The sequence below is a fragment of the Rhineura floridana genome, chromosome 3, assembly GCF_030035675.1.
Source record: "Rhineura floridana isolate rRhiFlo1 chromosome 3, rRhiFlo1.hap2, whole genome shotgun sequence".
In the NCBI taxonomy this organism is placed as follows: Eukaryota; Metazoa; Chordata; class Lepidosauria; order Squamata; family Rhineuridae; genus Rhineura; species Rhineura floridana.
In genome coordinates, this window is record NC_084482.1 from 140,393,135 (window position 1) to 140,408,953 (window position 15,819).

General features: G+C 40.9%; 1 protein-coding gene across 11 annotated transcripts in view; it reads right to left on the bottom strand.

The window, feature by feature from the left end:
- The window catches only part of IQSEC1 (IQ motif and Sec7 domain ArfGEF 1), a 588,187-nt gene that overhangs the window by 40,312 nt on the left and 532,056 nt on the right, over positions 1-15,819 (bottom strand). For all 11 annotated transcript variants that reach the window (XM_061618151.1, XM_061618152.1, XM_061618150.1 and 8 more), the window contains one exon: positions 6,024-6,185. In XM_061618151.1, the coding sequence (XP_061474135.1) occupies positions 6,024-6,185 (162 nt within the window). The remainder of the gene's footprint in view (positions 1-6,023; positions 6,186-15,819) is intronic.

Sequence of the window (15,819 nt, forward strand, 5' to 3'; positions counted from 1 at the left end):
CGGCGCAGGCGAGGCCGCCACGGAGGAGAAGGACACGGGGAGGCTGCTGCTGCTGCTCCCCACCCCGGCCGCCATTTTGCGACGGAGGAGCAGGCGGAGGAGGCCGCGCAGGGCGCTGCCTTCGCCGCGGTGGAGGAGGCGGAGATGGAGGGGACTGAGGAGCAATGGGGATTCCCCTCAGGGGAGGGGACGCTGGGCCAGGCTGCGAGCAGGAGAAGTATTCCGGCATATAAGACGACTGGGCGTATAAGATGACCCCCAACTTTTGAGAGGATTTTTTTGGGTTAAAAAGTCATCTTATACGCCGGAATATACGGTATATGCAAGTGGACAATTACCTAATCACATCTGACTTTAAAAAAATTGGTGGGATTGATAAAAAGGAAGTTGAAAGGGAAAGTTAAGAAGGACAAATCTCTCTAGAATGCTTGAGGGTTATTAAAAAAAATAACAGAAACTCAATTAGAATGTATACTGTAGATCTGGAAATATATCATCAAAACCAAGAGGATGCCTACATGGTTAACTAGCAGCAAAAGAAGCTGTCAAGAGGCAAGAAAGCTTCCTTCAGAAAATGAAATTTTTGTCTAAATGAGAAGGAACACAAAAATTTGGCATTTGGCAAAATAAATGCAAGTAGAGAATAAGACACACACACTCATGTATAAAAATAAAAATTGAGGAGCACATTGGTAAAAACATAAAGACCACTAATAAAAATATTTAACTACATAAGTAGATGGAATCCAACGAAAGAGGGAGTTGGAACTTTGGATGACAAGGGAGTCAAAGGTGTGCTAAAAGAGGAAAAGGAGATTGTAGATAAGATGAATGAATTCTTTACATCTGTCTTCACATCAAAGAATGCAGGATAGATTCCTGTGCCTGAACTAACTTTCAGAGGAAGGAAGTCTGAGGAACCAAGCCAATCAGTGATGATGAGACTCAAAGCTCTAGGCCTTATTGACAAATTGAAAACTAACAAATCACTGGGTCCAAATGGCATCCACCCACTCAAATGTGAAATTTCTGATCTACTTAAAAAATAACTTGTTCCTAAGATCAGTCTCCATACTGGAGAACTGGAAAGTGGATAATGTAACATCAAATTTTAGAAAGAGATCCAGGGGGGTCTGGGAAATTACAAGTCATTCAGCTTAACATCTGTTCCAGGAAAACTGATGGAAAGCATGATTAAAGATAGAATTATCAAGCATATAGAACAATTCTTGCAGAAGGTGAACCACCATGGCTTCCACAAGACTGTCCTCTCTCACTAATGTTTAGAGTTCTTGAAAGTATTAACAAGGATATAGATAGAGGTAATTCAACCAACATTGTATATATATTTTTTCATGAAGTCCTTCACTAATGACTCCTGAATAAGCTTAGCAGTCATGTGATATGAGGACAGGTCCTTTGCTGGATCAGCAGCTCGGTAAAGAACAGGAAGAAGAGAGTAGGAATAACAGTTCTCTCAATGGAGGGATGTAACAAGTCGTGTCCCCAAAGGGAGGATGTATTACGACCTGTGCATTTTAACTTGCTCATAAAGGACCTGGAGTTAGGGGTGAGCAGTAAGATGGCCAAGTTTGCTGATGACACCAAAGCATTCAGGGTGGTAACAACAAAGAGCAAGCTTCAAAAGGATCTCTCAAAACTGGATGAATAGATATTGAAATGGCAATTGTGATCAAATGTAAGCAAGTGTACAGTGATACACACTGGGACAACCCCCCCCATTTCACATATACAGGCATACCCCGCTTTAACATACGCAATGGGGCCGGAGCGTGTATGTAAAGTGAAAATGTACTTAAAGTGAAGCAATTATCTATGTATGTACTGCACTGCAATCGCCACTAGATGGCAGCGGCGTCATGCCATTAAGTGTCCGTTATTGCGAAGCGCGTATGTTAAAGCGGGGTATGGTGGAGTATGGAGCATGTACTTAATAGCGAGGCGACTTTAAGTGAAGTGACTTTAAGTGGGGTATGCCCGTATTATCATCATCATCATCAAAGGAGCATAGGACAGCATACATGCTCATTAGGAAAGTGGTAACTAGGAAATGGATTGATAATAAATCTGCCATTATCATAATGCCATTATTCATATATATGGTGTGACCACATTTGGAATACTGTGTTCAGTTCTCATTGTCACAAAAAGAATACTGTAGAGTTGGAAAAGGTTCAGAAAAGGGCAACCAAAATTGTCCTGGGTCCAAAACAACTCCCCTGTGAGGACAGGTTACACTTGCGTCTTCTTAGTTTAGAATAAAGTGCCTCCAAATGAACTATAACACTATCAGACCTCAGGTCTGAAAACTAGGATATCCTGCAGTCTAGTCCAGTCTGTGTCTTATCCACAGAGCTAGCTTAAGAAACAATGGTTATATTCGGCTACATCCTTTTAGTATCTTTCCCATTCTCCACACCAGGGAATGGCATGTAAAGATTAAGTAGCAACAAGAGGTGCTCCATTAAAAAGGTACTGTTCCACAAGGTGTCAATAATACGCGCAACAAGCTTAGGGACTACCCCTAAAGTACGTCACGGAGAGTGGGTGGGAGTTAGTGCAAACATATTTTATTCCTGGCCACCAGCTGCATATTGCAAGTGGAAGTTGTATGCATACTGAAGTTGCAAACCACCTAGTAGATAATGACCACAACTGTGTCTTATCCTGGTGTATTTTGAATGAGCCGCATGTTACTGCATACAGCCTATTTGCTCCTGCCTTTGCACAATGCGGAAAAAATAACTAGGAAGGGTTAACCTATCATGAAATGTGAACCAGGGATCCTGTTTTGTTGCTCCCAAACAAGCCAGTATCAAACTAGGATGGTAAAGCAGGGTATGAGGTTGTCTTATGAATCTTGTTTGGGAGCAGCAACCCAGGATCCTGAGTTCGGATGTCAGAGTAAGCTGTCCTACTGGGTCAGTTTATCTGCATGTGTGGTGGACCAAATAAGCTGCATGCTTCAACATCCACTTGTTCACAATAAATCAGGAATCCTGGCTTATCATGATGTGCAAACACAGCCATTCTCTCATGCAGCCAGAACAGGCTAACTGGTGTCAATGGGATTACTCAAGAGGAAGACTGATAGCTGCATCTTTATGGTGAAAGACCAATGAAACTTAGCTTTCCAAAGAATCTTTACCTAAGGGTTAGACAGACCCCATCAATGACTTTATTATTTTACAGGCACTGTGGACATGGCCTTTGAAGGTAGCACAACTGCTTGGCCAATATTATCTTTAACTAGAGCTGGAAAACCAGAGAAGCACCAGTGGAAGAGGATAGCTAGAATATTATTTTACTCCCCCCTTCCGAAGCACCCTGAAAAGCTTATCTTGAAGGACAAAGGACCCCCATGAATGGGGTGAACTGTGGCATAGGGGGTGATAAGGGCAGAAGTGCCTTCCCCAAGCACAAAACAGCATGGCTTTTTGAGGACCCTGGGAGGCTGTTATGAAGAGGAGGAAGCAATCAAGTCACCTTCTGCTATTGCTTCCTTGGATCCAAAGCTTGGTTTTAAATCTTAATTATAATTAACGTGAGTGCCAACATAATGCTTAATTGTGGTTGAGGTGGAAATAGGTGTGTAGGGAGTGCACTAGCCCAAAGAAGCATGAGTGGGCTTTTTGAGGAGAGGAGAGAAATACATAATACCTCATTATAGAGACTATATTAAAGTATGGTCTAGCTTGATCCCCAGGTTTGGTGGAGGCTAGGAGTTAGCTGAGCAAAACTAGCCAGCTGATAGACTAGATTGTAATCATGAGTCAATTTCTGGCTTACTAGTATGTACTTAGCAACAAATCTCCATTGAAAAATCTCCCTCATAGTCCGATCAGCTATGGCACACATCCATAAAACAACAGATGGCTAACAAATAAAGCTAAGTCTGTTTGCTGCTATCTTGGTTAGCTGCCGTAATGCAGTGAAAGCTGCCATTTTCCATAAACTGATGTAACAGAGAAAGTCAATGACTGTCCTGCCCAGAGCCTGGAGACAAGGCTTGACTTAATTCTCTTTTTATTAGAGTGATGCTTAAGTCCAAAGCAGTGCGCTTCATAAACCTGTCTACTCTAGCTCACTACCTTCCCTAACTAAGCTACCTGGATAGTCTCTGCAGCATGTGGGGAGAGTTGAATCAGCACTGGAGCCTGGGCGGGCACCTGCTTAAGTAGGGAAGGTCTTCGCCCCATAACCAACGACTCCTCCGAAGTTCCACCCTCTCAAGGACCCTTTTCTCGCGCGAGGTGTGGCGGAGCGAGCCTTCGCTGGCCCATCTGACAGCGGGGCTTCGATAGGCGATGGCTCAACCTCAGGAAGCGGGAAGCTGGTTGGCTGGGAAGCGTTTTAAGTGCCAGGCGGGGATTCCTGTGGGGGTGTGGTTGGCGTGCGCCAGGGGTCGCTTCCCAATGGCTAAGGCAGGGGGGCTTGCAGGCGGAGCGGGAACTGCCTCAATGGGGGGCTGGCCAATGGAGTCTGCGGGCTGACTGTGCTCTCCCTTCCTTCAACGCTCCCAGGGACCTCGTCCTCATATGACTCCTCTCCCTCTCCCTGAGCTTACTCCTGGGGCACCTGGAGCACAATGACTGTCCCTACTAAACTGAGCAATATTTAATATATAACTTACTGCAATGGTTCCATCAACAGCACATCACTCCTTTTCTGCCACGTATGCATTCACAACACTTGAGAACCATATTAAAATAAATACCATCTTTGTACCTGACATAAGCTAATATGGGAAACTTCTGCACTCATAATGATGGTTGTTTTAAATGAGCATTGGAATGGCATCTTTAATTTCTTTGGCTACATTCTAGTTCTCAGTTAAGTGCACTCCAATTCCACTGAATGACTATTAAAAAATAATAATAGATAAACATAAAGACTCAATGTTTAATTTATAGGAGTTCTAGTCACTGAAGCAAAAATGAAGAGGATATCATCAAGGTTAATGAGTTTTCTAGCCTATTTGTAGATCATATGTTCTGGCAACATGTCAAATAGCATCAATAATATTTTCATGTGGTGCAACTCCCAGCACAAAAGTCTCTCTTTAATAAAGTTAGGCAACATGCCAACACAATGTTCTCATCTACAGAACTGTTTTTAGAAAGCACCGCTTCAGAATTTAAAATCCATGTGGATTTTTCAGGAAAGACTCATAAGCTGGCAGATATTCTTCTAAAAATATCTGTTCCTTTATAATAAGGAAATATATAGAACAAGCGGGTCCAGGAAGACAGCAACCCACTTGTCAAGTGCAGAATGCTTCATTAAAGCATATTCATATGACCACATTTTTCCAACTGATGTACCAACAATCAACAGGAACCTTTGCATTCAACAGTAATTATTCATCAAAGTAATGCATAGATAATTCTATAAATGTGGGCCAAATTGCAACATGAAACATAAGCTGGTACGCCATACACATTATGACACAACAGATTTAAAGTTATGAAGCATATACTATTCAGTGTTTTCATTGGGTTTATCTACTGCTTTTCTTCCTTCACTTCTTTTTTTGTTTGATTTTTCAAAAGGGAGAATAACCAGTATGCAATTTGGCATGAAACAATAGTGCTTGCTTCCTGAACTGTGGTATAGTCTTACAGTTGACGTCATGTTATTTTATTTTAGAGAATGAATTAAGCTATACTTCAAGGAATAATAAAGGTCTAATAAGTACTAAACAGTTTCCTTCTGGATGAAATTATCCTAGATAATTAGAATAACAATATTTTACATTATAGCAGAGAAATCCTTGTGAACATTATTCTGGATCAGTCTTGCTGAGTTGTGTGCATGGCTATAAAAGTAATGGGAAGCAATATTTCTTCACTCTTCTCTTAATTAATTCTTACACAACCTGATTACTTTTCCTCTCTGAAACTGCACTTAGTCTATGCCCCAAAATACTTGATGAACATTAGTTTAAAATCTACAGAGTGTACATTTAAATGTGTAACAATTGCTTCATATGTGGAACTTACTCTAATACATCCCGGTTAAACTGCTTTTGTCGATTTCCGAGGAACTCTCCAATCATCTGTCTGCTGAGTCCTTTTCTCTGTAGAAGGAAATGGGCAACTCCAACAGGTGTATCTGGCACAAAGCCTCTCTCAATCAGGTACTGGATTCCCTTTTCAGGTTTTCTACAGTAATAAAAAAATAAAAACATTCCCATTAGGTTTACACCTCCCAACATATAGATTCATGCCTGGTTAGCCAGGTTTTACCCAGACTGTAACCATGCTTCCTGGTAACCACTTAGCCCATTAAGTGACCTGGATTCCCAGCTTTCAGATTTTTAAAAAAGCAAAACTCTAGCCCTTGTAGATCCAGAGATAGAAGGCAAAATATGGAGGTAGTTTTCTGCCCAATCATTTTGTGAGAAATCAACCTTCCATTATTCTTAGCCAATGAGGGACACCACAGCTGTCCTGGGAAAATCAATAATTTAGCCTGTCCACCTGTTGCATATGCAGAATATAGGCAGTTTAGAAAATTGCACATGCTCACTTGATCAATACCTGCAGCTCTGCTCCTTATCCAGAGATTCACTTTCTGGATGAGTCACTAAGGAGAAGCAGTCTTCATCTCAATTGCTGTATCTCAGGGTATGTGTCTTAAGTGGTGAATGCAATGGGGGGGTGTCTGCCTGCCATCATGAGGGATGGAATAAAGGAGTTTCAATCCACCAAATGCTCACTCCCCTGAAGAAATACAAGATATAAAAGCAAACCTCTCTGTAGAAAAGGCTGAGGTATTAGTATCTGCATTTTTTGGCCCTGCCCCCACCCTGTTAAATGGTGCTTACTCCCAAACAAAGTTGCACTGGAATGCAGTCTTGCTCACCCTGTTGCTTGGCAGAGCCTCTGTTCAGCAATTCGGAAAAGGCTAAAACATATTTTTTAGTATATACCTGTCTTCAAAGTGACTGGCAGAAATCTCCCCACCAAAGATCACACTACTTCATTTCCTCCCCAGGAATGGATTTATTTATTTATACCTCGCCTTTCTTTTCATGATAGAAACCCAAGGCAGCTTACATATGTTTCCCAGGTGGTCTCCCATCCAGGCACTGACCACACCTGACCCTGCTTAGCTTCAGCAGAGAGCTGGCCCCATGTGCCTTAACTTCAGTTACCTCTGAAGCATGCATGCTTCACAATTGCACACACAATATGTATATATTTAATGCAGTGGGGCGTGCAGCCTTTCCCCCTCTTAATACCATTAGGAATGGAACAATCCTCCAACAAGACTCCTGCGTTCGATCTGATTGCACCGGAGGAGGGGAAGATCAGGTGTAGCGCTCTACAGCTGATCTTCTCCTCCTCCGGTGCAATCAGCGGGTTAGGCTCCAGACCCCCGCACTACAGCTGATCTGCCTTTTGGTGGTTTTCGCTTTTTGGCGGGGGTCTGGAACCTAACCTGCCATATGGGTGGGGCCCTACTGCATTGGCAATGGCATATGTTCATTTTTACTCATGGATTTTATGAAACAATGAATTTTTAGAAATTGAAAATTTTCCATGAAAAAATGTGTTTATTATGTTTTTATATGATTGTGTATTTTTATTGCCCTGAGCTCTGCTTTTAACAACGGAAGGGCAGGATATAAATCCACTTAATAAATAAATAAATATTCCATAATGTTAGAAATTAGAATCTAGGCATTTAATGCTAAAAATATAAGTTAAAAAAAGATTCCTCATATCCCTCCATTTTTGTGGTAATTACTAGACACAAAAACAAAAGTGGACAATGCAACCACTAAAATGCTTAATCTGCATAATATGCAGATTAGCCCACCCAGATTTGTGGAACTGGAATATGGCAGCCCTACATACATAGCATCTTATGATCAGAGGCATATTGGTTTTGACTGTGTATATGTGTATTTGTTGTTGTACACCACTGTGATATTTTTTATGAAATTACAGTATGTAAGTATTTTATAAATAGATTATAATAATATAAATAAATATTGGAATGGTCTTTGGGCTCTTCCACAACCAACAGAAACACATTTTATTCTCTAATAAAGAGGTATACAACTCAAATTACTTTGAGCACCACTTTTATTATTACCAGAGCCACAACACTGTTAACTATGAAAAAGCCTATGGCTCACATCTTTAGCCTAGTTCTAACGCTTTTAAAACTTACACTTCTAATTTATTTTCTGCAACTCATAGCAGGTTCTCAGTTCTCTCTTTGCACACACTCTTGTCTTTCAACAACTCCCTTCCCTATCCTCCCTCTTCCTGAGAAACTTTATTGGATCAAACCAAATACCTCCTTAGTCTTCTAGTCTTGTTTCTGCTACCAACAGTAGCTAAACAGATGCAGGGAATGAAGGCAGTAACCCTTCCCCGTTTCTGTTTCCAGGATCTGGCAGAGGCAATACTTTGTTTGATAATATAATGATAAACTGAAAAAAATGTGGTGGATTGTCACATTGTAGTGGTGAGTGGGCTTGAGCGTTCCAATGAACCCTGTGAGCAATGCCATTGGGGGTCATGTACTCAGGGCCGGCTCCAGGCATGCGGGGGCCCTTGGGCATCAGCTTGCACTGCCCCCCGGTGGGTGTGCCTGCGCACCCCCACGACCCCCCTACCTGTCTAGTCTTTACCATTGCCCTTAATGAAGATGGTGGCTGCGGTTTCCCTAAGGGGAATGAAGCCTCCGCCGCCATCTTTGTTGATGGCACACGTGCGTGCTACACGCGCACATCTCTGCCATCAACTAAGATGGCGGCAGCGGCTTCACAGATAAGTGTGGGACGTGGGGGCGGGCACGGATTGCAGAAGGGGAGCGGAGGGGCTCAGGGGCTCCTGTAGCTCCGGGGCCCTTGGGCCAGTGCCCAACCTGGCCGCCCTTTAGAACCGGCCCTGCATGTACTCCCAGCAGGGTCACACATGGCTCCAAGGTCAAGGGAGAGGAACCAGACAAAGAATGATCCAAGAATGTCCTCAACAGCAGAAAAGGTGGAGAATAACAATGAATATGTTACAACAGCTGTGAAGGCAGATGAAGGCTGCAGCAGATAAAAGACTTCCAATAATTGTGGTATCCATGTCACTGGATCAAAGCCTTTTTATGTCAAGTTTGTGTATTGATCATTGTGCAATGAGCTCCCCACATAAAACAAATTCATGCACAAGTGTCTTCCAACCAAACCAAACCAAAAGTCCTGTGGCAAATGGCAAATGGTGAGGGAGGCAGGACTGTGAAATCCGGAAGCCCCTAGTCATTGACAGGCACATGGGCGGTGGATACAGATTCAGTTGTCCTGGCTCAAGGACCAAGGCAGCTGAGCAGTTTGGCAGCTATATCCACGACTGAGCAGTCCTATTCAGGATCCACTCTGCTCACCCCATATGGGGAAGGGGCTAGAAAAGGTGCCCTAAACATAGACTGCCTTATCTCTCTCCCTGACCAGATTACCATGTCCAGTGGGGTCACCGCTTAGCAGTCACAAAAGACCTGAATTTTGGAACATGGAATATACGGACATTGCTGGACAACGCAGATAGTGAACATCCTGAATGCAGGACTGCCATCATTGAAAGGGAGTTGAGACGTTTTAATATTGACATAGCAGCACTCCAAGAAACTCAAAGAGCAGGAGAAGGACAATTGAAGGAAGAAAAAGAAGGTTATTCCTTCTTCTGGAAAGGACTGCTTGAACAAGAATGAAAAATACATGGAGTAGGCTTTGCTATTAAAAATAATCTTGTGAAGCTCTTGCAAGAAGTTCCTACTGACATTAATGAACGGCTCTCAACTCTCCAGTTAAACCTTGCCAAAAACCAGCAGGCAACTATTCTAAGAGCTTATGCGCCAACATTAGAACTTGATGAAGACATCAAGGAAAATTTTTATATCCAGCTGGACACCACCTTATCAGAGATACCTAAGGAGGATAAAATTATCTTCCTAGGCGATTTCAATGCAAGAGTTGGGCATGCTTTCGATTTATGGCCAGAAACCATTGGGAAAGAAGGAGTTGGCAATAGCAACCTGAATGGAATTCTACTTCTGACTAAACGTGCTGAGCATAATCTTGTTATTACAAACATGCTCTTTCGCCAGAAAAATAAATTTAAAACATCATGGAAGCACCCTTGGTCGAAACAGTGGCATCTCCTGGATTAAGAAATTGTACGTGCTAGAGATTGTTGCGATGTTCTCCTTACTAGGGCCATGATGAGTGCTGATGACTGCTGGACAGACCACCGATTAATTCATTCCACTATGGCCACTAATATTGTTCCTCAACGTAGGCTCCAAGGAAGAAAACCAAAGTGTAAAATGAACATCCACGGCTTTCAAGATCCTATTAAGCGAGCTTGTTTTCAAACAATGCTTAAGAAATATCTACCTATGGAATTCCCTGAAAACGTTGAGGAACACTGGATTAAACTGAAGACTTCCATTATTGCAGCATGTGAACAAACTACTGGATACCAAACTAAGAAACATCAGGAATGATTTGATGAGAATGATACTGAGATTGAATGTATCATCGACAAGAAAAGGAAAGCCTTCTGGATATGGCAGAACGACATTGACTGTACTGCTAAGAAGAAAATCTATGCCAGTGCAAGGGCTGAGGTCCAACGAAGACTAGAGAACCTAAGAACGCCTGGTGGATAAAGAAAGCTCAAGAAATGCAGCATTTTGCAGATGCTCATGATATACGGAGCTTTTTTAATGCCACAAAGGCCATCTATGGACCAACAAATTATGGTACAAATCCCTTATGTTCAATGGATAGTACCAAACTTCTTAAGGATAAAGAGTCTATTGCACTGAGTTGAAAACAGCATTACCATGACCTCCTTACTTGTAACTGTAATGTGGCTGGTGAGGTCTTCTCGCAAATTCTGCAACAACAAACTAGAGACGAGGTTGCAGTATCCCTTAATTTGGATGAAGTCAGTAAAGCCATTAATCAAATGAAGAATAACAAAACTAGTGGACCTGATGGGATACCTGCTGAAGTCTTTAAAGAAGGTGGGCCTGAACTTACACAACAACTTCATAAGCTCATCAAAAAGATCTGGATGAAGGAGGAGATCCCGGAAGACTTTAGGGATGCCATCATTATCACTCTTTTTAAGAAGGGTGATAGAACAGATTGTGGGAACTATCGAGGCATCTCTCTTTTTGCTACCACAGGTAAAATCCTTGCAAATTGCCTCTACCTATCTCAGAAGATATCCTCCCTGAATCCCAAAATGATTTACGCCCTTCCAGGGGGACAGTGGACATGATCTTCACTGCACGACAGCTTCAAGAAAATGCTGGGAGCACAACCAACCAGCATTTATTCATCTGACCTTTGATACTGTGAATCAAACTGCTCTCTGGACCATCCTTCTGAAAATTGGATGCCATGATAAATTTGTGAATATTTTGTGACTCCTTCATGACAACATGATGACGACAATTTTGGATAACAATGGCTTTCAGAGCGATCCATTCGGAGTTGGATCAGGTATAAAATAGGGATGTGTCATTGTTCTGGCTTTATTTGCTATTTTCATTGCTATGGTTCTACACCTTATTGAGGGGAAACCTCCTACTGGTGTGGATCAAACTTCAGTAGGGTGAAAGCAAAAAGTAAAGTAATCACAACCTTTCTTGTAGAACTTCAATATGCCAATGATAATTTAGTGTCTGCATATTCAGAGAAAGATCTTCAAACTATCCTAAAAATCTTTGCAGACGCATATGAAAAGCTTAGGCTCTCACTTAATATAAAAAAAACCAAAGTGCTTCATCAGCAGATAAGAACTAGTCCCTCTGTAGCACCATCAATCCAGCTTAATGGTGCAACGCTGGAGGATGTTGATCACTTTTCCTATCTTGGCAGCCATCTCTCTGTAAAAGCTGACATTGAAACTGAAATTCAACATCATCTGAGCTCTGCGAGTGCTGCATTCTCCCAAATGAAGAGTAGAGTGTTCAAGGATCGGGATATTCACAGGGAGACCAAAATGCTTATTTACAAAACCATTACTACCGACCTTACTGTACGCCTGTGAAACATGGACCATTTATAAACGCCACTCTCAACTTCTTGAAAGATTGGAAAAGCTGCCTCTGGAAAATTCTGCAAATTACTTGGGAAGATAGACGGACTAATGTTAGCATTTTGGAAGATGCAAAGACCACCAGTGTTAAAACAATTATGCTTTGACATCAACTTCGCTGGACTGGCCATGTTGTTCGAACGCCTGATTACCTTCTTCCAAAGCAGCTACTTTACTCCCAAGTTAAGGATGGAAAATGGAATATCGGTAGATAGCAAAAAAGGTTTAAAGATGTTCTTAAAGATAATCTAAAAAAAAGTAACATGAGCATCAAGAACTGGGAAGTTTTGGCCCATGAATGTCCCAACTGGAGGTCGGCTATTATCAAAGGTGCTATGGACTTTGAAAAAGCATGAGTAGGGGGCAAAAGGGACAAACGAGCTAAGCAGAAAACACATCAAGCAAATCTTCATCACGACTGTCTTCCATCTGGAAACTTATGTCCTCACTGCGGGAGGCTGTGTGGATCTAGGATTGGCATCCACAGTCACTTATGGACCCACCGTTAAAGACCTTATCCTGGAAGACAATCTTACCTGGCCACGAGTGATCGCCAATGGGTGGTAGCACAGAATGGCTGCCATGGACAACAAGACGTGATGATACTTCATACCAATAAGTACTATCACAAAAAAAGCCCTGGGCAGAGGTATAGCTTTTGAATTCAAATATTCCATTTTGCTTTTGTGGCAAATACCTACTGCTTGATATATATAACCCATGAATTAGTCTAAAACTTTTAAATAGCCATCACTGCTTCTTATGGTACTGAACTCAGTAACTTAATTAAGTACGTCTTCCTTTTGTTTGACTTGATGCAAAGGAGTACGGGGTAGGAAGGTAATATCAGGACAGGGAAAGATTCAGCTCCCCTTACCAGCATATACTTTTTGTTGTGAAATTAGGATACCCATGTCACTTTACTCCTTATCACATCTAGTTTGATTAGGGTCCAGTTTGGCCCTGGGTCACAAAACAGACATTTTAAATTCACACAGTGGGGCATAAATAGATAGGGAGGCATGGTTGGACATTACATTGTGCTGGCCTGTACTAGTCTGTGACCTTTGAATGTTGTCACTGTGATAAGGACTTCCGGGAAGGGTGACTTCGCTTGTGCCTGCTTTTGAGACGGGCTCCCGCCTCAAAAGAAGCTTATTCAGATATAAATCAGTCAGAACATTTTTTTTTTGACTGATGAAATTTCTCCCGGGCAGGGAGAAACGTAGAGATCAACCTCAAAAGCCTGTTTTTGTTGGGAGGACTGGATTTCATTAATTTATGAGAAAAGGTCCAGCCAGCAATGCCGGACGGACTTCCGAACAAGCTCTATCTGTTTAATGCGATACGTTTATCTTTTCTCCAAAGAGAAAACAGACTAACAGGCAAGCACCCTTCTTTCTATTATTTTTTTTACTTGGTTTAAATTGTTGCAGCAAAAAGAGATTTGTCAAATTAATCAGCTTTAAAGAACTTCTGGATGAGCTATAACTCTTCTCTGTTATTCACGAAATTAACAGCTTATCTCTGTTTCTATTGCAAAAAGCTGTCCTGGAAGTGCATTCTAAAGATATAAACAGAAGAGGGATTTCTATTCCGAGGAACATTATATTGTCTGGGACTATTCTCTTTTTGGTCTATTTTATTTTGACGAATCTGCTTCTTCACGACGCCACTAACTGTTTTGATGCTGGGAACTAAATTTGTTTTGTATTTTTGAACATAGAGAGATAAGGCAGGCTGCTCTGTTTATACTGTGATGTCATCAAGCCTGGAATATTAACCCAATTGTTGCTGAAATAAGAAGTGGTTCTTCTTTATTTTTGTTTTGTTTTGTTTTGTTGGTTTTAAAAATGGCAATCAAGAAAGTGGCTGAGAATCTGGAAGTAATTATGTTTCAGAAAATAATGGATGAGATTGAGATAACGAAACAAACCCTGCGACAGGGCAGTAAGGAGCTGAAAATTGAACTGAGCAAAATAACGCAGGAGCTTAAAGAAATAGGGGATCCTGTGAGAGAGGAGAATGAGATCAGAGATGAGAAAAGAAAAAATAAAGGGAAGATACAAGACCTGGAGATTGGAACAAATGTGGAATTGGAAAAAGATCTGGAGTTTATGGATATTAGAAATAAAATCTACTGTTTGGAATTTAACGTTATCTCTGAAGAAATTAATGAAGATATTAGAGATAAAGTTATCAATGGCTTGGATAATCTTCTGGACTGGAATGACGTGATGGAGCTTGATATAGAGAAAATCTATGGAATTAACTGCAGCCATGTGACAATGGAAAAACTCTCAAGAGATGAGCCAGTGCATTTTGTAAAAAAGAAGAACAGAGATATGACTTTACAACAATATTTCAGCAACTTATTCAGAATTGATGGCAAGAAAATATTTGGGATAGAGGAAATTCCCATCAGACTCTTATTATATGACTATGGTTATGACAGCAAGATTAATATGGAATACTGATAATGGAAGATTGGACACTGAAATTACTGGACTTAACAGGACTATTGAAGATGGAAGATGGAATTAATATGGATAATGGAATAATGGCTATTGAAATTATTGAACCTAACAGATTTTGATGAGATGGATTAATCGATATGTTTATTTGGACTATGGTTATGACAATAAGATTATTATTATTATTAACGAGATGGATTAATCAACATGTTTATTAGGAGAAAAATTGATAGATATATTTCTTAAAGAATTGAAACCTCTCTTTGACTTTTTGTGGAAAGAATAAAGTAATGTTTATGAGATTTGATGATTAATTAAGATAACTACTGGAGGAAAGTGATTTTATAATATAATTTAAGAGACAGGATTGTTATATATTGTAGACCTATAACTGATTTGATCTGCGACAAATGGGAAGTCAACATTTTATTTTTTTGTTTAATCATTTTTGTTTTGTTTTGTTTTTTGTCTTTGAATGTTTTATGATTTTGTTTTGTATGTTTTATGAAAATTTGAATAAAAATTATTGTAAAAAAAAAAAGAATGTTGTCAATGTGATTTAGACAGAAATCAAATGTGTGTTCTGGTCACAGTGATCCCTGATCTATAGATGATGCAGGAAATTCATTTTTTTTAGAAAATGCTCTTAGTTGAAGCTTAGTACCATTACTTTTGCCTACAGAGAGGATGATCATACTTCAAGATCAGTGGGGGTTCATTTTGAAAGGAGCTGAATGGACTTTGAATTGAGTCTGTGGGAGAGAGGATTTAACTGCATATGTAACATGTTTAATTTGAAACAACAATTATTATTTCAACAGCTAATGTGCTATTCTACAAAAGCAACTTTAGCTGTTCAGACATAAGCCAAGAACTTGCCACAAGTAAATTCTACAATGTCTATTCAAACAAAAACTACTGAGGAATTCATACCCCCCCCCAAAAAAATAAAACTCACCAAATAAGAAACCCCAAGGGCTTGTCTAAATCAGCCCTTCTCATGCTGAACGTGCTGCATCACTGGCAGCTGCTGCCCACTAGACTTGGTGGGGGTGCTATGAGGGTGTGGCCAATGAGGTCACAGCCAAGATCTGTACTGCGGACACTTAAAGAATTGCAGTTTTACAAATAGCACCAAAACTCTAAAGTGTCGTACTTTGGTTCAGAAGGGGTCTCTGCTGTCACAGTAGCCTCTCAGATGGAAG